Source organism: Syngnathus floridae, chromosome 17 (assembly GCF_059516105.1).
Source record: "Syngnathus floridae isolate MCC-2025c chromosome 17, RoL_Sflo_1.0, whole genome shotgun sequence".
Lineage (NCBI taxonomy): Eukaryota > Metazoa > Chordata > Actinopteri > Syngnathiformes > Syngnathidae > Syngnathus > Syngnathus floridae.
Window position 1 is genome coordinate 10,794,952 of NC_142429.1, and position 24,556 is coordinate 10,819,507.

The 24,556-nt window shown below is 42.5% G+C and overlaps 3 protein-coding genes across 11 annotated transcripts in view; 1 reads left to right on the forward strand and 2 right to left on the reverse strand.

The window, feature by feature from the left end:
• On the reverse strand, window positions 1-4,397 carry LOC148384479 (uncharacterized). 2 transcript variants are annotated; one of them, XM_088358640.1, is made up of 7 exons: window positions 3,564-4,397; window positions 2,626-2,843; window positions 1,839-2,222; window positions 1,615-1,760; window positions 1,026-1,116; window positions 799-961; window positions 1-717 (listed from the first exon to the last, which is right to left on the reverse strand). In XM_088358640.1, exons 3-7 carry the CDS (start codon window positions 2,130-2,132, stop codon window positions 410-412), a joined length of 1,002 nt encoding a protein of 333 aa, XP_088214766.1. In that variant the 5' UTR covers window positions 2,133-2,222; window positions 2,626-2,843; window positions 3,564-4,397; the 3' UTR covers window positions 1-409. The 2 variants fall into 2 exon arrangements, with proteins under 2 accessions (XP_088214766.1, XP_088214765.1); XM_088358639.1 differs by having other exon boundaries at window positions 1,026-1,194; window positions 3,564-4,338.
• Window positions 3,249-5,782, forward strand: pex12 (peroxisomal biogenesis factor 12). The gene is made up of 4 exons (XM_088358641.1): window positions 3,249-3,370; window positions 3,626-3,761; window positions 3,897-4,432; window positions 4,653-5,782. Exons 2-4 carry the CDS (start codon window positions 3,639-3,641, stop codon window positions 5,062-5,064), a joined length of 1,071 nt encoding a protein of 356 aa, XP_088214767.1. The 5' UTR covers window positions 3,249-3,370; window positions 3,626-3,638; the 3' UTR covers window positions 5,065-5,782.
• Window positions 5,542-24,556, reverse strand: part of hdac5 (histone deacetylase 5) — a 22,769-nt gene continuing 3,754 nt past the window's right edge. The window contains exons 1-30 of one of the 8 annotated variants that reach the window (XR_015853515.1): window positions 21,956-23,190; window positions 18,208-18,285; window positions 17,298-17,542; window positions 17,051-17,195; window positions 16,825-16,930; window positions 16,424-16,557; window positions 15,671-15,802; window positions 15,491-15,600; window positions 15,304-15,420; window positions 15,125-15,236; window positions 14,848-14,955; window positions 14,576-14,769; window positions 14,374-14,489; window positions 14,092-14,284; window positions 12,794-12,905; window positions 12,311-12,444; window positions 12,093-12,213; window positions 11,889-11,938; window positions 11,695-11,802; window positions 11,536-11,591; window positions 11,351-11,438; window positions 11,062-11,181; window positions 10,861-10,958; window positions 10,593-10,711; window positions 10,355-10,488; window positions 10,116-10,197; window positions 9,656-9,827; window positions 9,539-9,574; window positions 9,360-9,460; window positions 5,542-9,260 (exon numbers count right to left, since the gene is read on the reverse strand). Coding sequence is in view for 6 of the 8 variants with exons in the window: in XM_088358628.1 (XP_088214754.1) it covers window positions 9,442-9,460; window positions 9,539-9,574; window positions 9,656-9,827; window positions 10,116-10,197; window positions 10,355-10,488; window positions 10,593-10,711; window positions 10,861-10,958; window positions 11,062-11,181; window positions 11,351-11,438; window positions 11,536-11,591; window positions 11,695-11,802; window positions 11,889-11,938; window positions 12,093-12,213; window positions 12,311-12,444; window positions 12,794-12,905; window positions 14,092-14,284; window positions 14,374-14,489; window positions 14,576-14,769; window positions 14,848-14,955; window positions 15,125-15,236; window positions 15,304-15,420; window positions 15,491-15,600; window positions 15,671-15,802; window positions 16,424-16,557; window positions 16,825-16,930; window positions 17,051-17,195; window positions 17,298-17,542; window positions 18,208-18,285; window positions 21,956-22,109 (3,393 nt within the window). In the remaining 2 variants the exon portion in view is untranslated. Of the gene's footprint in view, window positions 9,575-9,655; window positions 9,828-10,115; window positions 10,198-10,354; window positions 10,489-10,592; window positions 10,712-10,860; window positions 10,959-11,061; window positions 11,182-11,350; window positions 11,439-11,535; window positions 11,592-11,694; window positions 11,803-11,888; window positions 11,939-12,092; window positions 12,214-12,310; window positions 12,445-12,793; window positions 12,906-14,091; window positions 14,285-14,373; window positions 14,490-14,575; window positions 14,770-14,847; window positions 14,956-15,124; window positions 15,237-15,303; window positions 15,421-15,490; window positions 15,601-15,670; window positions 15,803-16,423; window positions 16,558-16,824; window positions 16,931-17,050; window positions 17,196-17,297; window positions 17,543-18,207; window positions 18,286-21,955; window positions 23,192-24,556 lie in introns of those variants that run through there. The other 7 variants (XR_015853516.1, XM_088358629.1, XM_088358630.1 and 4 more) reach the window with 7 other exon arrangements.

Below are 24,556 nucleotides of genomic sequence, written 5' to 3' on the forward strand. Positions count from 1 at the left end.
TCTCGTTCTTTCTCTATTTATTTTAGTAAATGGTTGCACAAAAATACAACAGTTATTAAGATTTTTCATCTTTCATCAAGTCTTTTAGATGGTAAAATCCCAGTGATGAAGTTGAACAATGGATAAGTCTTTCATGGTTTAAGTTTTGTGTATTAAATATAATGTAACATAATATAATAAAATTAAATAAAATAAATAATAAAACAAAATAATATAATGAAATATTGTGTTTCGTGTGACAGGAGAAATAATTAGTGTTTTGGTGGTTTGATTATCCGTTTTTTTTTTTCTACAGTTAATAACTTTTGTTGTTCTAACCCTAATAAATCAAGGTGACTAAATGTGCATGATGTTAACTGGAGACCATTCCAGGGTCTATCCCAGTTCCAGCTCAGTCGTGACCTTGCTCTCAGGATGGAGGACCTTGTGTGTGGTTTTGGGATTCAGTGTCCCAGTTCTTGCCATGGTTCCTCTTCCTGTTGCGTTCTGCCATGACCACGGCTGCCACCACCGTGACCAGCACGGTGACGGTGATGACCAGTACGGTGGCGGTCTCAGCGATGCACAATTGGCTGTCTACCCAAGCCAGAGAAGCCCCGGCCAGCTGCGGCGGCTGGTGACAGGTCACGTTGCGGTAGTCGTCGACGTGGAGATGGCGAACGTGAAGGATCTTGCTGAAGACGCGGTGAAGATCACAATCGCAACTCCAAGGGTTCCCTGCGGATGGGGAATAAACATACAACAAAAAATCTGAATTTTATTTCATAATTTTTAACAAATAAGACAAATAATGAGTACCTGCTAGCTGGATGTGCGTCGCTGTTGTGTGAAGACTGAGGAAGGTTTTGAATTTCAAGTGACGTAGGTTGTTTCCCTCCAGAGCGAGAACTGCCAAGTTATAGAGAGGAGACAGAGCCTTCGTGTCGATCCGGGAAATGTTGTTGTGACTCAGCTGGAGCACCTACACAGACGAGTTATGTAACAGGGTTTCCCTACAGAATCATCTTGTGGGTTTTTATTTTTACCTCCAGTCCGGGCAGCATATCGAGGCTCCCTTGGAGCACCTCGGACAGTCTGTTGTTGTGCATGTAGAGCTGCCTGAGCCTTGTGAGCCCCCTGAACACACCCGGGCCCAGTGAGACGAGATGGTTACGACTCAGGTCCAGTTTCTCAACGTTGTCCAGATACTCAAAGCTGATGTAGAAGATGGAAACAGATGAGGGAATATAACGATGATGGAAATGTTCAGTGATATGATGGGACAGAAATCTTTTCAGTATCTAGTTCATAGGTGTCAAACCCAAGGTCCGGGAGCTCGATACGGCCCACTACATCATTTTATGTGGCCCACAAAGGCAAATTTTGTGGGCCATTACTAAAATTACAAATTGTCTTCAATTTTTAAAAATAGAGCAATTTTTATTACCATTCATCTTTTGCTACTACTTGCTTTGTTGTGTTGCTTTTTATTTAAATCCATCAATCCATCTCAAAAAATAAACTGGAGACAGGATCCACCTTGCTCACTAAGAAGCAGATCTGATGGTGATCTAAAACCTTTTTATAAAACTAAAGTCCTGAAATGAAGAGGGCATCTAGTCAAGTGTGTAGCACCTGAATGGAGACAGATGATGTAAATCGTTGCGCTCCAGTCGCAGCTCCTTGAGTCCAGACAGGCTCACTGAGAAGTCAGCAGGCAGACTTGTAAGCTGGTTCCCACTGAGATCCAGCTTCTCCAGGTAGGACAGTGAAAAAAATGCCTGTGGATATGCAAAAAATTAAATAAAAATGATTGTCCGCTCACTCAAATCTTTGTATTATCTGTCCTCCATTACGACCTGTGGTTGAAGAGCTTCTATCTGACTGTCAGCCAGCACCAGCACCCGTAAGGACCACAACCCAGTGAAGGCTCTGCTACAAATTTCACTCATATTGTTTCCTCCCAACTCCAGGAGCCAGGTGCCGTGTGGGAGACCGCTGGGAACGTGTTCCAGCCCACGCTCACGGCAATCCACCAAGTCGCTGTGCTCGTAACAAAGGCAGCGGCGGGGACATAACCGTGTGCACGCCGCCCAAGGGAAAAAGAAGGAAGGCCAACCAAGTAGAAGAAGGCCGGTAACGAGGAGACGCATGCTTCGGTGGAGAAAAGAAGAACTTGTGGAAGAGTAATGGTTACATTCTGCACTTCACTTCACCAACTCTTAAAGTCACCAAGGAGGCACCTAAGAAAAGAAAAGGTTTGATGATCATTCATAATAACATAATATACCGTACCACTACACACTCTGTACCCTAGTTTGGTTCAAACCATAAAACCACCTAATCTCCCATAAATAACACTTTTTTTTTTTTTTGCACAGCTTTTGTCATTCGAACGATCTGAGTGTTATTACATCATCATCATTTAGAGAGAGTGGAACAGATGGGTACACTGACAGAACTCTTCATATTTCTATTATTTGCTCGGACCCTGTTCCAGTTGTAAACAACGAAGATATAATCTCCTGTCCTGCGTACATTTGTTATGATTATTATACGTCATGATTTAAAAGGTCAACATGTAAATGGCATTGAATTCTAAACAAGGGTAAAAATATTGATTTGCTTTTCCAAAGGTGGACTCACCCTTCCGGCTGAAGGACTCCATCCTGTTGCAGAAAACATTCCAGCAAGAGACCAAATGATGTTGACGACGATGTTGATGATGCGAGAGACTTTGGTGCAGCCAGTGAGCTGTGTCAGTAATCTCTTAATCCCTTCCAATCACCAAATGTTTCCTCTCATCCACTAAACTGGCATCTCTTCATCCAACCTCCATCCCTCCCATTTTCTCTTGATGCTGCCTGGGGGGAGAGGGGGAATTGTTGTCTCCTCCGGCCATCTGTTTCCACGATTTTCAGGTTATATAAAGACAGTTTCAGTGGAATTTGACTGGAAATATGCAAGTAGGTGTGCACTTCTGGGAAAATCCCAAAAATCAAACTGGCCACTTCATTAGGTATACCTCACAATCTAATTCGATCTCATGCATACAAGAATGTATTATTATTATTGTTATTATTATATTTTATTATATTATTTTTATGTATTTATTTTATATATTTATGTTTTTATATATTTATATTATTTTATTTATATTTTTATTATATGATATGATATATTTTTATTTTAACCAATAACTACACGTGAAAGGGTTTCTACTCAGACCGTTTAAATAAAGTTTTGAATTTAAAAAAAAAGCGTACAATGCGGAAGTAGTAGCAAGTGACGCAAAACAGATCGGACAGTATTTTTAAATGACAGCGTGGAATGGTAAAGAAACTCAATCAAATTTAAAAAATAATTCTATTCTGAGCTAAACTGAGGCCGGGTAAGGATTATTTTCATGCTTTGTCTTACTACCTAGATTGACACAAAACGATATTCTACTAAAATGTACATGCACAAAGTTTCACTTAATCGTGGGGAGCATCTGAAATCACGACTGGGAGCGCACCACAATTAGAATAGCTTCAAATCACTCAAACACATGCAGCAATTGTATAGTAATTGATTATAATGACCTATATCCAGTTTGCCTCCTCTTCATGGTGATTGACAGTTGCTGCCTCATCATGTGTTGTAGGTGTGCAGTAGTCATGGCTGAGGCCGGTGCTCATCTGACCTCCAGCACTGTTCGGGACCAGCCGTCCATCTTTGAGGTTCTGGCTCAGGAGTCTTTGATGGAGGCGGTGAAACCAGCGCTGAGACACGCTGTCAAGGTGAGCCACTTCCCTCCCGCTGTACACCATGGCCAGATACTGCAGAAAAACAATAAATAATTAGTGCATAATAAATAAAACAGTTCAGATGATATGCAAAAAACACTTATTTTGCCTCCCTTCTAAACTTCTCAGGTTCTCGCAGAGTCCAACCCGTCCCGCTTTGGTTTCCTGTGGCGCCGCTTTGACGAGTTCTACCTCCTGCTGGATGTCCTCCTGCAGAAGCACTTCCTCTCCCACTGTAGCGCTTCCTTCTCGGAGAACTTCTACGGTCTGAAAAGGGTTTCAACAGGGCAGGGTCTTCCTGTTGGCCTGGGCCTGCCCACCAAAGCCCGCTGGCGCTCTCTTCTCCTCCTATGCCTCGTGCCGTACTTGCGGGCCAAGCTGGAGGCCACCTTTGCTCGCCAAAGAGAAGAAGAAGACTTCTCCATACGGCTGGCGCAGAGCAGGAGTCAGAGGCTGTACCGGGCGGCCGTGGCGGCCTACCCGTATGTCAACTCGGCTTGGCGGGCCTGGATCTTCTGTCAGCAGCTGCTCTTTGTCTTCGGAGCGGCGCGCACTCACAATCCTCTGCTGTGGCTGGCGAAAGTCCGACTGGCTCGACTCACCGATGGAGATGTCCGAGAGATGGAGATGAACTCAAGCAAAGGAGGAAGTCCAGCTGGAGACAGGTATGGGTGATACTATCAGTGCTTTACGTTAAACACAATGGTATTGGATCTCAATAAGCTCTGGCATGTATACCTGAAGACTTCCGTAATTTGACCACTAGGGGGCAGTGAAAACATTCATTCTAAACATGTTTATCCTGGTGTCTCCCATCTTACAGTAATATAATGAATACATTAAAAAAAGTTCATAATAGGATGATGACTAAAGTTCTGTTTGCAGTGTGTTGCAGAGAGTGTGGTGGTTGACCTCACAAGCGGCGAAGGGCGTGGCCGTCTCCCTGTCCACCTCCCTCTCTCTGGGGGTCTTCTTCTTGCAGTTCCTGGAGTGGTGGTACTCATCCGACAACCAGGCCACAGTGAAGAGCCTCACGTCCCTCCCTGCACCCCCGCCCCCCCTCCACCTACACACGGCCGACCTCAAGGAGGACAGTCTGCGTGAGGCGGCGGCCGACGTGTCGCGGTGTCCACTCTGCAGGAGGCTTCGCGTAAACGCCACGGTGCTATCCACGTCGGGTTTTGTTTTTTGTTACCGCTGCATCTACACGTATGTGAAAGCCAACCGTCGTTGTCCTCTCACCGGCTACACGACTGAACTGCAGCATCTCATTAAAATTTACTCGCCAGACACTTAAAAAGTTTACGCTCTAATAGACTTCTCCTCCCTAGGCTTGAGATTTGGAAATTGTGTGATATCACTGTGTGATAGACATAAAAGTATCTTGAGAAATAATTAAGTCAAATAAGTTGGATGTCCAACCAATCATTTTTGAATGAAGTGTTCGTCACTAATGTGTACTGTACTTTTCCAACTAATCAAACTTTGTATCAAATGTGAATTATCATGGATCGACTTGATCAAATTGTACTTAAAATCTTTTAACTTGTGTTTTTGTCCTTTTACTCCACAGATGCAATCTAATTCATGTAATTAACTTCATCCATTGCTAAAAGTATAACTCACAAGACATCCAAAAGCACCCTTAGTTGGGAAAAAAAAAGATCTTAAATGTGCAGATAAAAATAGGGAGCAAAGTTGGTCCGTTGCAAATACATCATGAGAAATGTGCATTCACAATCGACCAATATGACGTACGAAATCGCAACCAGCGGTCAGTGAATTGGTTTATTGACTTTCCAGACAAGTTTAACAACAGGCCCACTTAAAAAAACAACGAAGAAACAGATATTTAGGATCAACATCACAACTTTACAGTGAAGGATATTGAAAATAGGCTTCAACGCAATGTCCACAAAGCCCTGAATTGAATGAGTGCCAATCACCACAAGAGTCAGCATCCCTTTCAACCAAAAAGGAAATCAATTTGACGCTAAGGGTGGCGGGAGGGGCGGGAGGGGGGGCAAAAAAAAAAGTCATTATCAATAATAGTCACAGTAATAGATTGCTTGGATAGCTTGTATTGCACATGTGTACACTTATACGCACTTTATATACATGTGAGTAGACGCTGGAAAATGTTTTCAATTTTCAATTCAACAAGAAGGACAAAAGGAATGTGCTTGTGATCAGTTCCAACGAGATTCAAAAGTTTTCGGTCATGAGCCACGTGAGAGAAGAAAAAAAAGAGGGAAGATCCCTGAAAAAAGAAAGCAGGGAGGTCCCATTGATACAACTTTTTCTCCTAAATGTCCAAATACGTACTCCTAACCCGCCACGTGTTAGCAAGACATACATGTACGCCACAGTACCAAACAGAGATAAGAAAAGAGAGGATTAAGTCATCAACATACGTGTTTGTTAAAGTCGTGGACACGCTTGGTCTTCGCAAATGTCAACATTTAAACGTACACCATCCGAGGTTGGCTTCCTGACTCCGAAACTGTGCTTTTACAGTAAATGGCCAGGCAACAAAAACAATTAGGAACATTTGGCCAAGGTTATTATTACTTGGGGGGGGGGGTAATGGCAGATTACGGGGGGGACAATCTGTTCGACAAGGCACTCTCGAAAACAAACTCGTGGGAGGAAGATGCCCAGATTTCTATTTAGCTCCAAATTTCTAAAGAAGGATAATTAACTTTCTTGTGCCATTTTGATTATGATGATCATTTAAGCAATTAATTAGCTGTTTTAAATCGGGAAATCTTTTTTTTTTTTGCCAATTTTTGCTGACCATTTATTTTTAAACACATTAAAACATAAGACAAAAATAATGACATTCATACAACCCCTCCCTCCCTCCCCAAAATAATGCAAATTTTCTCAAAAAATGTGTATGATATAGCTGATTCGGTAAAATATCGAGAAAAAAAAAATCCTTATCCAATGAGCCCTCATTAAGATATTACTACCGTGTTAGCCCAGGTTACAGCAAATTTGAAGAACTGAACTCCAGTAGGCTATATTAAGAAACAGTTACATTTTGTTATTTTCCAAAATGTTCCAAAATGTCACTGTGACCGATTATGATGGGATAAAGAGAAACAGACTCCATCATATTTTTAAATGGACTCAACATTTTGCACAAAGGGGAGAAATGTGCTTTTTTATGTTACAGTTGTATAAACCTTTGTAAATACAAGCATGAGGAACACTTTGACATAAAACAATTAGGTCATCTCAACATTTTTTTTTTTTGGAGTGTCGAACAATTTAAGAATATATTCTTTGAATGTGATGTGAATAATCTCAAGGGATGAAGTGCTTTTCTTTGGCTTTGTAGTGCTCTTTTTTGGTATGCCCGGGTACCATTGATTATCTGGATATAAAAATGAAGTTTCCCAAGCATATATCAGGTTGAAGGTTTTCTTCAACGGTACATACGTTTTTTTTTGGTGCCTGTTCCGACACAAAGGTATTTTTGATTCTCAGCAAAATGTATAAAATGCCACTTAAATCTGTTCCTTCTCCATTAGAGGTTTTCACATCGTCAGCAGTTTTTTTTCTTCCTTTTTTTTGTTGTACTCTTCAGTGATGAACTTCTTTTTACACTTCAAAGACATTTAATATTGATAAAAATGGTTTTATGTCGGTGACGATTTGGGAAATTTGTTTTGGAATTAGAATGATCTGTTTTTAGGGAACATATTTAAAAAAATTAACCTATTTGTTGTTTTTGTGCTCAGGCCATGTATTACAATATAAAAATTTGCTTAGGCTCCATCTTGTGGCATATATAGGCAATTACAAACCTTTATAAGCGGGTGTCAATTGCGCAATTTCTTCAAGACAGGGTTGGTCCCTACTGTCATTCTATTTTAGAAGTTCTTTCAATGTGCCAAAGGATAAATGTAGGTAGAACACTCTCTTATTCAATACGAGGACCATAACATTGTACAAATAATAACATAGAAGAGCTAAGCAGCCCCAAAAAGGTCTAAAACGATCACTTAGCATTTCCGATCAGAATTAGTTTGCATTGTGTTTTAAAGGGAGAGACGTTGCATGGTCTTGCTCATGTGCATAAACATACAACAAAAGTGACAAAACAAATATATATATATATATATATATAGGCATTAGTTGCAATTAGTGAGTTTTTCAGCAAGTATGCCACCGCTGGATATTTTACTAACTTTGCATTCATCAAAGATCTCCATATAAGTAGTCCAGGCTTGGTCCTACCAGAGGAGCCAGAGCCTGCTGTCCACCTCCATTGACAACATCATCAAAAAGTGCCACCACACTAAACAAGTGTTGCACTTCATTTAAGATGAAAATATCATATCATTGTAGAATATATTCATATAATCATTCTGACAGGATAAAACCACAATATGTGTGTGTGTGTGAGACTAATGAATTGAAAGGGAAAACCATCACAAAGCTGCCAAAACTTCCCCTAGCACATCCTGTCATCTGGCAAAAGCTGAGATACAGATAAAGCGCAGAATGCATCAAAAAAGATCATTGTATTTATCTGAATGTATTCCTTGTCAACCGTCGTCACACGTTCAATCGATTCGATACACCGAAATAAACCTTGCTTAACGCGTCAGATTAACGATTACAAGCTTCCGAGTTTTGTGAATCAATCCAATTTCGCTGCTTGTGGCGCTCTTCTTTTAAGTACAGATATATTCGCAACATTTTGACCGATCCCTATGTCAGCGTCAGGGATGATAAATATATTTCCTGTATTTATTATAAAAAAAATATCTTGTGTGTGTGTGTTTCGTTTTTACATTAAAAAAAATCTGGTGTGTGTGTTTTGTTTTTACATAGAAGTATATACAGATTTAGAAAAATGACTGACACTGTGATGCAACTGTGGGCAACAGGACATGACACGTTATTACATCAATACGATTAAAAAAACCCCAAAAATGACTACAAATTAAAAAAAGAGAGAGATGGGGTGGTCACACACCACAATCCCACGGTCGCTTTTCTAGAGGAAAGAATGAGGGGGGGGGGGGGGAATATGGTAGTTTCAAGCGACACACGTTATATACGGTAGTTGAAAGAATAAATAAAATGTCTTTAAAGCCCCCTCTTTTCAAAAAGTGTTTCCAAATGCGTCACAATTCCTCCTCTCTAAAATACATACAACGGACAAATTAAGGCAACCAGATGAGAAGAAATCGACACGAAAATGAAGTGACCACGTGAAACGACAGCCGAACGTGTGCGTGCGTTGCTGTGTTCCTTCAGTCCTGATTGGCTGGTTGGTTTTACTGAGGTGCTGCGGTGGTTGCTCTTTACTGTTTCTGATTGGACGCGTTCTTATTGTTTGCGTGCCAGTGCGCACGTATATGTGTGTGTGTGTGTGTGTGTGTGTGTGGACAAAAAGGCACCTAGTTCCTCCTCGTCCTCCGTTCATCTTGCTGCTCCGTCGGCGGAGAGCCGCACTGTCCGAAGAAGGTGGTGCTGTGTGCAGGTTGAAAGGAGAGGAGGGAAAGTCAACGCTGCACGAGAGGCGTGTCCGTGCTGACGTGCCCCTCCGCCGGTTGCCGTGGATACGCTTACAATTTGTCTGCTCCTCCCGTGGAGAGAACTGGACTTTGTGAGCGTTTCCTCCACCGTTCGAGGTCATCCACAACATTTCCACTCAGTGTGAATGTGTGTACCTATACACGGTCCGTAAGAAGGTAGAGTAAGGTGCCAGGAAGAGGTTATGGTGGCGGTCAAGGTTGCGGCCCTCTTACAAAACAGGCTCCTCTTCCATCGGCTCTTCTGTAGACCTGCGGAGGAAGACGCCATGAGTGTGAGCGACGAACTCCAAATCCTGTGGCTTTAAATTGTGCCACTCTCAAAACAAAGACCTGCTGGCGTCGGTGACGTCGGCGGCCGAGCCTGACTGCTCCACATCGACACTCAAAGACGCCATGGCGCTGACCGTGTCTGCCTCGTCCTTCTCCGATTGAATCTGCGCTCCGTCCAATATCGAGTGGCTGCTCGTCTGAGACAAAGTCTGGAGGCAAGGCCAGTGTTTACCTAAAAGAGTCAAAGAAACACATTCTGAATGAGAGGAAGACTGTAGCGCTGTCGTTATCAGTACCGATTATTCTATTGATTATTCCATTAATTAATCATCTCATTATTTTTGCATGAAAGTTTATAACAAAAAAATCCCCATTTACTGTTCATCAAATTTGTTCTTTATTTGGTATTGTTTAGAACAACTAACTAACCAAATTAATTCATGAATTTAATCATTGATTAGTTTTCGATGAATCAATTCATTTTGCTGCGGGCTGAGTGTTTGTGCCTGTGTTGACTCACTCTGGATTTCTATCACTCTTTCTAGAGAGGCACAGGCTTTAGGACATGGCTTCTCTTGAGGCCACTGAAATGCAGAGTCATTCTGTGAAGGACACCAACGCAATGTCAACCAAGCAGATCATTAGCAAGTGTGTGGGGGGGAAAAAAAGTGAATCTCAAGAACAGCTACAATAACCTGTATCCAAATAACTAAAATCAACCCGATTTTGAAGCCGTCTAAGATATGCAAAGCCTCCTACCGGATCTCCGAGGAGAGCAGAAACGCAGGCTTCTGATGCATCGCAGATGGCGGTGAGGTCATGACCTCCCTCTAGCGCCATAACAACACGCCCACCAGCCAGACCCATTAGGAGCTGTGTGAGCAGACCAAAACCTGCCAAAATGTAGTCAAACATATTGATATATGCATCAACAACACACAAAATACTTTTGGGACTCTTTGCTACTGGTCACCGAGGTAACCGGCTTGAAACTCACATTTGGCAGAGACAATGTAACCGCCGAGAGGAGACTGATGACCCTCCACTGCGTCAAAGCCTGCAGACACCAGAATCACGTCTGGGCTGAACTGCTGAGCAATGGGCATCACCACACTCCTGCACAGAGGCATCCAAAAAGAGCTCATCAATTGGATGACATCATTCTCAGGCTTGCTGCTGAACTTGACGACGAACAATCTTGAAAATGATGACTTACGATGATCTGACAAAAAAGATATATATTTCTCAAAGTCGAGTGTGTTTACCTGAAGGCAGTGAGGTACTCAACGTCACCCATAGGGGGCTCTACTCCTCCAGTCCATGCTATGTTGACATTAAAACCAACACCTTCGCCTGATCCCACCTGAGGAAAGCAAAGAGTGATGGAGTTGTAAATATTGCGAACTTCCATCTGCAGTGTCAATCCAGTCGCGCTTGCAACGTAAACAAATGCAGCGGGCGTTTACCTCCTCAGGAGCTCCGCTACCAGGAAAGAAATTGCCGTCGTCGTAGCGATGGAGGGAAATGTAGAGGACGTTGGGGTCACTGTAGAAGGCCTGCTGCGTGCCGTTACCATGGTGAATGTCCTGCGGTGACAGGTTACAGTAACATCCCAGGGAGACCGTCATTATTATGAAACTTTTTATGCAAAGAATTTGGTTGTTTCGGATTTATTTCAATGGTTAAACTGTTTCTTGTTGTAGACAAATGAATTTTGTGTTGCTACTAGACAAACACGTGTGTGAAATCACTAACCCAGTCCACGATGAGGATTTTGCCCACTCCCAGTTTCTGCTGGAGTAGCTTGGCAGTGATGGCTACTGAATTGAAGAAACAAAAACCCCTGCTCTCACACACAAAGTAAGGAGAAGAAGACGGATTAAAAAAAATCGCCGCATAAAAAGAGCAAATGGTGATGGTGAACTGATGCTTTTACGAACATGGCAGTGGATTCCTCTGCATGATGCCCTGGTGGACGCACAACTGCAAAGCCATTCTGGTACACAGAAAGAAAAAGACAGTAAAAGACGGGTCTGGGGGGGAAGAGAGAGAGAAAAAAAAAAAAGCGAACCCTCTTTTTTTAGAAAACTGAGTGTTACCTTCAGTTCCCCTGCTGCCACTCTGAAGGCCAGCTCAATAACGGAGCCCACCGCCATGCGGACAGCAGCAGACGAGTGCATCTCATTCCACACGGTGTCGCTGTCCACCTGCAGGGGGCAGTAAAGCAGTTCTAGAAAAAGTGCCACCTATGTCATTACGATAACTCAAAAAGATGCTTAGAGGAATAACTCACCCCGATTCCTCCACACGGAAGAACAGCGTACATCTTCTGACTGATTGGACCTGAAACATGTATTGGTTTGAGAAGAGGACATAAAGGTCAAGTGATGGCTTTAGATACAAGTGTTCCTTCCGCCTTGAGAATTTTTCAAGATAGGCGTATCACTAAAATCAACTTTTATCTCAAGGCAACATTCTAAAGCTGATCATTTTGTACCCAATAGCTTCTTATGGTCCAGTTTGTGTCGATTCAGAGGACTGGTTCCGTAAAGCAGGGTGTGAAATTCGGAATGGACAGTCTGGATCTCATCCAGGGAAGCTTTCCGCCCACGAATTCTCTGCTCAGACACAAACGGCGAGAGACCGAGAAAGCTTTTTGCACACTTATTCTTGACTTATTTTGAGCTACAAGTGTGTGTGTGTGTGTCTGCCTACCTCGCAGCGGCCCAGTAAGCCTGTCTCCTGCAGCCTGGACCAGATGCTCTGCACTCTCCCAGCATGCTCTGGGTGGATATGAGCATTTCCACATACGCACTGGTGCTTTAACATCAAACTGTCATAAACAAGTCCTGCAGGAAGCAAAACAGGAAGAGGAAAGCAAATGTAAATGCAGGGGATGTGAATAACTCAAGCCAGGAACATATGGACAATTTACATGTATTGAAAATTTAGAGCCCTAATTACGATACTGAAGGCAAAAAAAAGAAAAGAAATAAGTCTTCTATACCAGTAGTTGGTGCTACAATGCCATGAGTGAATCATCATGTGCGTCAGAAAGATCTTTGCTCACAATTATCTATCACTGTCTTAATTAGGGTTGTTAAATAACCCTTTTTTTCCACCCATACCGATACCAAGTGCCGATACTATTTTTTTTTTAATACATATTTTTGCATGCTGCTCGTTTCACACACTGACCTGTGGTAAAGAGATGTCTGACAGGGTTGACAGTGGCTGCAGGAGAAGACTGTGCTCTTCCCAGAGGTCTGTGAGGCAACGAGGAGTGGAAGACACCCATCTGTTGCAAGCCCTGATGAGAATGGGAGAAAAAAAGTACCATTCATTCATTCGTCTCGGAAATTAAGGAACTCAATGGCACACGTATCTTCATATTTTTTTTGTAGGTATACACAGATGGTCTAGTATGCATAGTTCAGTGAATTAATGTGCGTGTCTGGCCTTCAAGGTTTGTGCAAGCAGTTCTATACAGACTATATATAGGGAATATTACTGTGCTCCCTGCTGTGAACAGGGTGAGTCATCATGTGTGGGTGGGTGAACGCAAAAAACACACTCGAAGATACAGAGATTTGGGAACACACACACGTACACGGCAGTGAGTCCAGTGGTTGAGTCACCAGCTGGTGATGTCAATGCGGCGTCATCGAAAGTGCCTGCGCAAGTTTTCAAAGTGGCACCGGGGCCGAATCGAAAGATTTGGTCTCGTTGTTCATTCCAATGACAATGCTGTGTGAGCATGTCAAAAAAGTGCAACATTTTATACACAAATTCCACAATGTCACATTTTTATTTTTACGTCAAGCGGTGAATTAATGCTGACAAATTCACAGCTCATCTTAATTGTTGTATTGTTTGAGCGAAACAAGGAGAGCAGTGTTGCTGGCACCTTGTGCAAAGCTTGTGATGTGATATTGTCCTTTTCTGTAGGCATTTTCACGCTTGAATGCTATTGCTAATAGGCTGTCTACTGCTACAGACAGTCATGTGCTAAAGGAGGTGTATGAGATCAGGAGACGACGGATGGTTATCATTTCATTATTGCAAATTGACATCTGCTGATGGCAAAGTGTCATGACTCCGTTAGTTGAGGTCATATGATGCTGGCGACCTTGTGATTTACTGCCCAAAAAAAAAAGATAATAATAATCTTACATAATCACTGGGCATCGTCGGTTATTACAAGAACATGCATCTAGTCACAGGTTTACATTTTTTTGTGATTGCTGCACAATTATGAAAAAGTTTGAGAGTCTTCTGTTTATACGCCTGTGCGCTGGACTCTCAAATGTAAATTACGATGAATAATATTACAATTAATTGTTCATGCTGAAAAAGCTTGACTATTTCTATAATGGTGCAAACACAGATAGAGTAAAGAGGAGTTGGTAGTGTGACTAGACCAAGCTTATAGTCAACAAATACCCAAAATAGGAGTGAGCCTATCAGGTGAACAATAAGACTTGACACTTTCTAACCTGAGAGTAGCTAGCCCTGCCGTCTTCCTCGCTATCTCCCAGCTGGATGACATCATCTTCCTCATCTTCTTCATCCAGTTCGCTTTCCGTGCTTTCCCCTTTCACGTGTCCGACTCCTCGTTCTTCCTCCTTTGCATGCACGCTAAGTCGCTCAGAGGGGACGGCGGGCTCATCCGACACCTCCGTCTGAGCTCTGATCAAAATGTACCGAGAGGTTTCAAACTTAGTATGTTGTTGTGATATAAATTTCGATTGGAAATAAGCTATCTGATTGTCGCTCACCTGTGAATGCTCCCTACGTCATCCTCCTGCATGTCGTTGGTCTCTGTGAGCTCCTCTTCTGTCTCCTCTGGGTGAGTGGGAGGAGGTCTGGGTAAATCTGAACCCTTGGAAAGCATCTACACAAATAAAGGGGAGGATAGAAAAAAGTATAAGTGCAGCCATTGATTTGCAATGATCTGTGTGCACGTATATATATATATACCTTGTAATGTTTCTCCAGAAAGTGCTGATGTTGCTGCTGAACTACAAGTTGCTGGAGAGCCTGGGGCGACTGGGGCAAAGGTGCACTCTGGGTACGAGTTAAAGATCGATGGCGGGGCAACTTGTTGACGCATCGCATGCCGCTCGACACGCCTCTTTCTGCTGTAACCAGCGGCGACTGGCTGTACATAGGGACTGATTGGGTGGAAGATCAACTGTTAAAAAAAAAATTAAGGATATATTTCATTTTGCTTTCATGTGTCATATGTGTACCCGATAGCATTGCCGTTTGCTGTCTGGCCTGCTCCAGTAGTAGCACGTGCTGTAATAATGACGAATGAGCAGAGTGCGAGCTCGGAGTCTCGACATCGTGTCCCACCCCTGAAAAAGAAAGAAATCATATATAAATAAACACGAAATAAAAAGAAACATTTTATTTGAACATCTATTCATCTTTAGCTACATTGCCCATTCTTAAGGCCTTCCTCAGCGTGGATACAATTGTGTATGATTTATACAAAAGTATAAGAACAGGATCGATAACGCGTACCTGCAGGTAGAGAGGATGTGGAGAGAAACTTCCCAGTTAGAGCTCCACCTGCCCTTAGTGACTGAATGGCTTGACGCTCGGCCTCCTGCTGGCTTGACAACTTCTGGGATGCCTGTGAAAGAAACTGTCATGTTACTTTCATTCATTACAAACCAAAATGCAATGTGTCTTTTGCCTACCGTGATGTGTGTGTTAGCAGGGAGTCCTAAGGAGATATTGGGCAGAGAAGGTGAGGTGTAGAGACTTAGCGGACTCAGCGTCCCATCGGCTCCTAGCGTCTGATGAAGGGATCTAAGCTGCAGACGCACGGAATGGTTACAAAGTAGTCGACAAGCGACTAGTGGCTGAGCACGTGTGTTTGCATACCTCGGTCTGTATGTTGGGTACAGAACCAGTGTTGCCGTTAGCAATGGCTGAATTGGAACTATTGGGACTGCTGGGCCCTGAACCTGGAGCGCTACTACAGAGAGGAGAGACTGGGAAAAAAAATAAAACACATTATGGAATTTGCACCATATTTCGCCACAATATTAGTTATTTAGTAACCTGAAATCTCAATAGCTCTTTTCTTGAAGGTGCTAATGACAGTTCCATCTTTCCTTCGGAGGAGCGGGGAGCTCCGCCTCTCTGCTACTTTCTGTTTCAACCGTGAACGCACCTTCAGGTTAGGCTCCGACACTAAATGACAGAAAAAGGAGGAAGCGTGAAGAGAGAAAATGTCACATCTTAGAGCTAATCTGTTTCACATGAGCGATGAAGTAGACTTGAGAGGAAGATTTTTTTTTGCATATCTGCATTGTGTTAAATGACAATGTTACTTTTGAACGCAATTCACGTGCACCTCAGAAACAAAATGTTTTTGCCAAGACTCACAATGGAACCCCTACGACTCCCAATCAGATTTACTTTTCATATTCTCTACTCCATTCTTTTGGCAATTTTCTTCCTTGTGAAATGGTAACCAGCCTTTCTTTTTTTCTTCTGCCTGCTTGGTAGTCAAAGCACTTTTCCAATGTCACCGAGTCATTGGGAGTCTAATTAATCGGGGTTGGCATATGGTGTTCGCACGCTGATGACGCAGCATCACAAGTAACTGGAGGTTTGTTATCTTGCTTGAGGATACGTCAACAGCCTCCCATTAAAGCAAGGTGAGCGTTGACCTTGCAATCACCTGAACCAAAACACTCCACGCCATCTTTTGAGCGAAAACCAAATGATAACTACGCTAAATCAGGAAAAGAATTCCATCAATTCTGCATTTCCTTTCCTGTTCGTTATCACCATATTTGTATCCTCTACCTGTTTTGCGGAGCGGAAAGTCATCCTTGCCCTCGTAGTTACCCAGTAACGTGGGAAGTTTGTAAGATGGAGGAGTTCCTGGAGTGTTACTCTGGGGTGGTGAATTTTGTTCCAGGGAAATGTTCTGGCCTCCCCTGCGGACACACAAAAAGGTAGCCAATCCTTTTAGCAGAGTTTGGGGAAATGTCAAAACAGGTCGCTGATAGTATCAATCAAAAGTGAACATTTATACATTTACGGCAGATGAATCGCACGTGAGCGGTTCGTGAGTGTTACCGAGTCAAAGGTCGTATAAGTCGAGGGAATTTCTTAGCCTGAGGAAAACACTAAAAGCACGCGGTGGCGACGACACGACGCTTCTTTGTGCCTGCTCTATTAATATTGCTAGCAGAAATACTTACCAGCACTTTGAGGAGAAGGAATGGTTCAGTCCGCCGATACCAGGTTCTTTCTTATTCAGAAGGAATTCCTGCAATTTCAACTTGACTTCGGTACTGGCGATGGCACCTTTTATAAGACACGAACAAATGTCAGTAATGCAAAGACCTTTTTTGTCTTAAGCATTGTGGGAAAAGAAAAAAAAAAAGCAATTGCATTCTGGGGAAAAGAAGCGATCAAGCAACTCACTCTCTTTGCCTTTCTCCTTATTCCGAAGTAGAAGCAGCTGTTGCTCCAGCCGTTGTTTCTCCTGCTCTTCGTGTCTTTGTTGTTCCAGTTTTCGCTTCTGCTCCAACTCTTGCTGTCGCTTTGCTGCCAGCAGTTCCTGTTGTTGCTTACAAACGATATAATTAGCGGAATGACAAAAAAATTTAAAATCATGCTGTCATGTGACTGACAAAAAAAGAGTCTTTTTCAAAGTATATACATGAAATACCTTCAGGTGTTCCTGTAGCTGGACTTCATGTTGTCTGGTTAGCACTTCATGTTTTTTCTGGAATTCAGCAAATAGCAGTTGTTTCTGGAGTTCTTGCTGCTGTTTAAGTAGTACTAGTTCATGCTGGAGCTGCTGCTCTCTCAAAGTGGTGTCCACTCCTGTAGTTCCCACTGGCAAAGATCCCAACCTGGGCTCGGTGCGCAGGTCGACGGGGCCTCCTCCACCACCTGAGCCTTCTTCCGAACCTGGGAACCATTTACATTTTCAGTCACACCAGTAAAAAAAAAAAAGCATCATGAAGAAGGGGGGGAAAAAACCACACACTGCTTCATTCACACATACACTAAAAACCCCCAAATAAAATCTCTTATCTAAGTGAGGAAAGGATGCAAAATATCACCCTTGATGATCTCTCATGAAGGTCAAAGAAGCCTGCTAAAGCATGAATTCGCACGCCCGAGGTATTATTCCATACAAGTGCACTTGGTTTGGTGCGTCAGACATTTGCGTTTCCATCACAAGACTTTGTGCTTGAGGGTATTTTAGTAAGCAATGACGCATTTCAGGAACTTTTATGTATCAGAGAATTGTAGTTTGTTAAAGGGAAAGGAAATCGAGCAAAAAAGGATCATTAGCCTCTCAATGCGTGCCCAATATTTATCACACCAAGGTTCATAGCAACGCAAATCAGCTTAAACCCAAAAAATATCTCTGTGATCAAATTAGGGGATGCCATTAGCAATAAGCATAGCTGTCAATCAATCATACAATTACTTAAAATTCAAGCTCATCTGAAATGGTGACAGTGTTGCATTAAATTCATTCACGGTAGCCACCAACACAAATATTTTTACAGACAGAAAAATTTCCATCTCAGGCATGCACAACCAAGAAGCAAAGAGACACTCACCACCTTCTCCTCGCTGTTCACTTGCTGTTCCTGCCGGGCTCTGCATGCCTGACGGGAGGCTGCTTTTCACCTCCACGACTGCGAGAGAAAGACAATTACTGATTAGTCTGGACAATGTTGTCGGAGGCACAACGTGATCTGCCAACAACCAGGAGATGCATTGAGAGAATGTAAGAAGACATCCTGATGACTGTTAAATTGCCTCAAGATTTGCACGAGTCTAATATGCGATGTGCCAATCTTCTCACTAATCAGTCAAAACAAAGAAACAAATATATGACTGCTTTGTTCAGTAAAATGTGCTGTATAAATCAAGTTTTATTGTTCGTTTTGCCACTTGCTGTCGACTAAAAATGACACCACCGTTTTCAAACTGGAACACTATTTGTAAGTTGCAAATATGATAACACCGCACGTGCCGTCATTATTTATAAATAATAAAGTTCAAGGTGTTGGCGTTATTCATTCGGGGGTCTTGCATACCTCAATTTCATCACTGCTGTTTTAAATGACATTTTTACGACATATCAAAATTTCTACCTTGTATGTATATAGTGTATTTAGTTGGATATCAGTCAGACTAGACAAACCAAGACTCAGTAACTTCAGAATAGACACCCCTAATTAGCTTATCGGCTTCTGTCAGCTACACTAATCACTGGATGTGTGTGTTTGTGTGTGTGTAGGGTGGGACTTTTGAGAAGCGAGCCAACAGTGACCCTGATCTGCCACATTCTGTTGGCTACTGTCTCTTTGAGCTCATCTGATCCCTGATAATGGATTAGGCTACTTCCTGAAGATGCTAAAAAGTATATTAGAGCAGCAGGGCATTTCCTATCTGCTGGCTGGACAGGAAATTAAATCAGACCTTCCTCATAAAAGAATTAGGATTTTGGACCTTTGGAACTGACATTATCCGCGGCTTGGGTGTCACGTTGCACGTATAAGTTTGGTTCGTTTACTTTTATGGCATTTTAACAATAAAAAATAGCAACATCCACAATGAGGCTAAGCTTGTTAGCTCTGTCCTGGCTCGAGAGAGGAGAACGTCATTCAAAAATCCCGACCGTCTTTTCTCTCAATCAGACTTACACTTGAGGAAATGGAGCTTGTGCAAATATAAGTTATTAAAAAAAAAAAAAAGAGTTCTTTAAAAATATGCCCCACACATGCAAAGACATACAACCAAAGAATCAAGGCAGTTTTATATTTGGTGGTGTGTGACCATTCAGTTGGCTCAGTCAACTGCGGTTGGTGCTGCTGCTGCTATGAAGAAGAAGAAAAAAAAAAAAAAAATGTTGGCAAGAGTCAAAGCGTCTAAAACTGAATTCTGGTAGATAAACACGATGTGTGTCTGTGAATATGTGTGCAGCCACTCACTTCTCAATTACCTAAACAAATATTCTGGTGTTTCACGGTGACGCACGTGTCTCCCTTTCCACTACAACACACACACTGTCCCGATGTGTATGTGTATATGTGAGAGTGGACTGTGAGTGTGTGTACAACGGCCCTCTTGGCAAGAGAGCAGCATTCCACAGCAGCCAGCTTCTGACGTCAAACTAAAGACATTTATAGTCCTGTAAACACACACACAAACTCACACTAACGTACAGTCTGGCAAAGAGGCGGGTGGAATTAACTTTTCGCTCAATAATATTAGCCTCTTAACGGTTAGATGCAATTCGACACAAACAGAGATATGGATCTGAGAAAATCCAACAATAAAAAAAAAATACATCAAGCTTGTCCATAAAATTAAAATTCTCTACTGGAGTAAATCGTGATTTTAACACTATTAGAATAGACTTAATCGAGTACTTGTCGGGGCTTGGCAATAAATGAAGAAAATATTGAAAGAACTTTTCTAACTCTAACGGAGAATTTTTATTATTCTAAATTAGTTTCAGCCGTCATTAGTCAAGACTATAATTAGTCATCGTTTGAAGGCGTCAATTGCTTTGGCAGGGAATTTCCATCTTTAAAAAGACAAAAGACAGGTTAAAGTTTTAATTCTTTGTTTCTCTCCTTCCATAATTTATTCTTCTTCCCTGCAGTGCTACTGCAGAGTGTTATTTTGGGAAAACAATATCCATCTTTCCTTTTCTTTGCTCTTTCCCTGTCTTGTTCATAATGCACTGCTCGGGCAAAATAGACACAATGACGTCAGCCCTGCAAAACAGCACAGGGACACAGTGAGGAAGACCGAAAAGGTAAAAATAGTATAATGGCCGTGTGTGCTTTGGACAAATTAGAAGCCTACAGTTCGAGAGAGTAGTCACATGTGTCTTGTTGCCATAGGGAATGATGGGTGGGCCAGATGCATGATGGGATAGTTAGGTCATCCAGAGAGATGCTGTCTTAATGTTGCGTTACATAAACAAGCCTCCATTTTTCTTTGTTTTTATGCCACTCTATTCAAATTTGTCCACGGTCAGGTGACTCAGCAAAAAAAAGTTGACAATCACTCATTTAGAGGATGAAAGGGACACATCATAAATCATAAGCGGTATCCTCAATCAATTACATTTTATTGGATTTATTTCAATTTGTGAGTGGCGCTGGAAAAAGGGCATTCGCTTTTTTTAGATGAAAGTTGCGCTCGATGAAATCGGTGACAAATGTCAACCACACAGTAGGACGATTATTGCAAAGGGTTATGTAATAGAACACAAATAATGATAATCATTAAGTGCAAAAGATAAGCATTACTCTATAACCGGGATGATTAATAAATGATGGCTTCAATTCAATTTGAATCGATGGATTGCGTACACGTATCGCCGATTAAAACCTCCACGAAAAAAGCGGCTGGAGGTGGCCCACCAACGCCTCTGCTAAATTTAACTGCACTTTAGTGGAATCCCAGCTACCTTCACGAGACGTGCACCTCACCTACAGATGAAAATGTAAGTAACCACGGAGACTACTGGGTTTCAAATTGGAGTATAAAATGGATGAAAAGCGTTATAAAAACTTAAAACAATGTTTTTTGTTCATTTTTAACTGTGGATAAATACATCTAGGATGATCTTACAATATTAGTATGTGTTGCATAACTCTGTTTGACTTAATACACAGCCTCAGAAGCATTTTATTTGTATTTTTATAAAGGATTCAAGATTTTTTTTTTTTAGGAGCAGATGAATATTAAATTCTCCAAAAAATAAAAAATAAATAAAAAACTTCAGTAGCTGATTTGTATTTATTTATAGAATTTGTTCAAAGGAATGATTTTTTTTTAATAGAAGGAAATTGTATTTTGAAGGTTCTAATGTCGATTGCTAAAAACAGCCTTTCCTTAAGAACGACACATCCGTGTCAGAAATCAATGTGTCAATGGAGCAGGGGATTAGAGGCAATGTACGCATGTCTTGTTCCAAATAGATTTAGCTGTTGGCACCAAATCCCAACTCTGCTCACCTCCCTGTACCTTTGTCCGATTGCCAGTCACACCTAAGCCTGCTTCACATTTCTATCTTGTCACTAATACTGTCGCAGTCGAGGAACCGAATTTATGAAGCGTAACAAAGATGCAGGAACACAGTTGAAACCTTCACGCAATCATCTCATCTATATGCAAAAGAAAGTATCGGCAGAGCAAACGAAGGCACCCATCCATTTCGTCAAACGACGTGAACATCCAGAAACAACATGAACTTGAAAAGCAATTAAAACTGAGATGTGTAGATTGATATATATCAATCAAAGACCCCCCACCCTCCACCCCATCCCTGAGATGACTCACCGGCTGTGGGCATGGCAGTGGTGGAGCCCCTGCTGCTACTCAGGAGCTCCAGAGGCTGTTGGCTGTCTGTGCCGGCGGAGGAAAAACACGACTCCGTCTCATAAATGGTCTGCAACATGGTGCACAATCCTGACACGGTGGGATGCAACAGCATGCCAAAAGAAGAGAAGTGCTCTACTTTCCCTCAAAACGATTCAGTTCCTTTTCATGAATACTGCCATGTATTCAAGAAGTGCAGCTTACTCATTTTGGGGAGGATATGAGTAATCATTTACAAGCTTTTTAAGTTGAAAGCTGCTTTTTTTCAGGGGGGGATAATTCTTTTAGCTCCCAAAATAAATTGGGGAAATTCCATTGAAAAATCCAAAACAATGCTGTGTTTGATTAGGGAATTCTTTGTTGAATTTCAAGTAGCTTTATTGGAGATGTCTCCTCAAACTGATCCTCTTCTATGATGCAGAAAAGTCTTCCCTTGGGTTCAGCTGGATGAATCGATCAAATTGAAAGGATGAATCGGAAGAGGAGACCGATTGCGAGAAACTCCTTCGAATAGACTAAGCTTTGTACGGCGTGGTGTTTCTATATCATCTGGAGTCCAGATCTCTGCAGAGCAAGTTCCTTAACACTGGCTGCTCTTTCAAATGGAGAAGTTTGCCTCCTCTGGTGCATCCGATCCAAGTCTTGGCCGAACAAAGTGAAGAAAATGGACAATCAGCGAGAGCCACTTTGTAAAAGTTCCCACATTTCCAGCGGCTGCAAAATGATGGACGCCGTCAGCTCCATGTGTGCAGTGGCTTCGCATCAGGATGGACTAGCTGCGAGCTGCAGCTGCGTCTTCGCCACTTCCCACAGCTAATAACACCGCACCAAAACAGATACGAGGAGACGCTGAATTCCCCTGCATCAAAGGATCCTCACGCTGTTCTCCTCCTGTCTGATGAGAGGCAGAGGAGGAGAGGAGGAAGATAAGGAAAGGCGAGGACATAAATAGCTTTGGGAGAGCACTCCCCGAGGTTCCATGCTTCCAAAATTAGAATCAAGTGCTGAGAGAACGATAGAGAGAGGGAAATGGAAGCAAAAGAGGGCGGGCGAGGAAGCCAATGACATGAAAAGAGAAAGAAAAACAAGGAAATTTTGTGGCAGCCCGAGACGAGCGGCGATACCAGCCTTCCGGAAAAACGAGCAGCCGAGGAGCCTATACTATCCTCTTATGACTCCGGTGAAGATTCACACCAAAAAAAAAAAAAAAAGGGGGAAGGCTTGCTGCATTGGCAACCTTCATACACCCACTAGAAATAAGTGCTGGTCAGACAGCTAATATTCACTGTCTGACAGTCATGTGTGTGTGCGCGGGCGGGCGGGCGTGCGTGGGTGTGTGTGTGCATACGAAAGTCGCAATGTGGCGCTCTCTGAGCTGTTTGAATGAAAGCGGTTGAAGGTTGGCAGAAAGTAGATCAACGACTAGCGAGGACGTTAAGACGGATAAACAGCTTTTGTCTTTCATTCGAAAAAAGAAAAAAAATCATACGTTTGAGTCTTTCTTGCAGCTCTTATCTAATGAAGAATAAAGAAGAGACATGAAGATGGGAGTTGCAGGGGGGGGGTGATGGAGGGACTGGAGATGAAAATAGCCTGCCTGAGAGAAGGAGGAGTTGGAGATATAAATAGACAGAGAGAGAGAGAGAAAGCAAGAGATAAGCCTCTAGCTCTGGGGGGGGGGGGCAAGGTGTGGGACGGAATAGGGATGCACACCAATGTGATGTTTCTGGCCTGCACTTCCCGCAATTCACCTGTCAATCGCTCAGCGGGACTGCGAGCGTGACAAGCCAGGAAGAATCTTTCACTGCTGTAGGTGGCTGTGACGGAGCAAGTTGGAATGTGTCATCTCTCTCGCCCTCGACTCGCCACTTGCACAAAACATTAGTTTCAGCCTGTTGTCGGAGGTTCATTTTTTTTTTAATCCCTCGGACTGTAAATCGCTCCAGAGTGTAAAATGCACAAGTCAAAATATGCATAATGAGGAAGAAAAAGTGTATACAAGTCCATTTTCAAAACCATAACAAGGTTGAGCAGTTCAAGAGCATTTGTTTCTGCAACCCTTCCAAAGCACAAAATGCAAGACCAGGACCTTCAGAATAGATGAGTGTGTTCAAGTGGGGCATTTTTGGAGTGGTGCACCTGGGAGATGCCACCAAGCATGATCACGGTGTAAGCAAAAGCTGCACTGCGCACTTTGCTGTCAGTGTGGATATTATTAATTGAAACTACTGGCTGCTATTTATAGTATTTGTTTGTTCCATTCGGCCGTTGATTTTAAAGTGAAGCTGCTTTAAGTATACTCGAACGGAACGGAGATTAGAATCAGAAGATAAATGGTTATGACTCCTCTCTTTTTAGGCTGCCTTAACACCTGTTTCCTTTCCAGGAAAGAGAATCTCATTAAAACATTTTCATTAATTCGTCACCTTCCTTCCACCTCCTCCTCACCCTCATCATCCTCACCTCCTGTGTAAACAGCTCTGGATGTCCATGGGCAGACTCGCGTATGTTTCAGTATGACTCACAGGCAGAATGCAAAAATCAAATCCTATTCCTGCTACA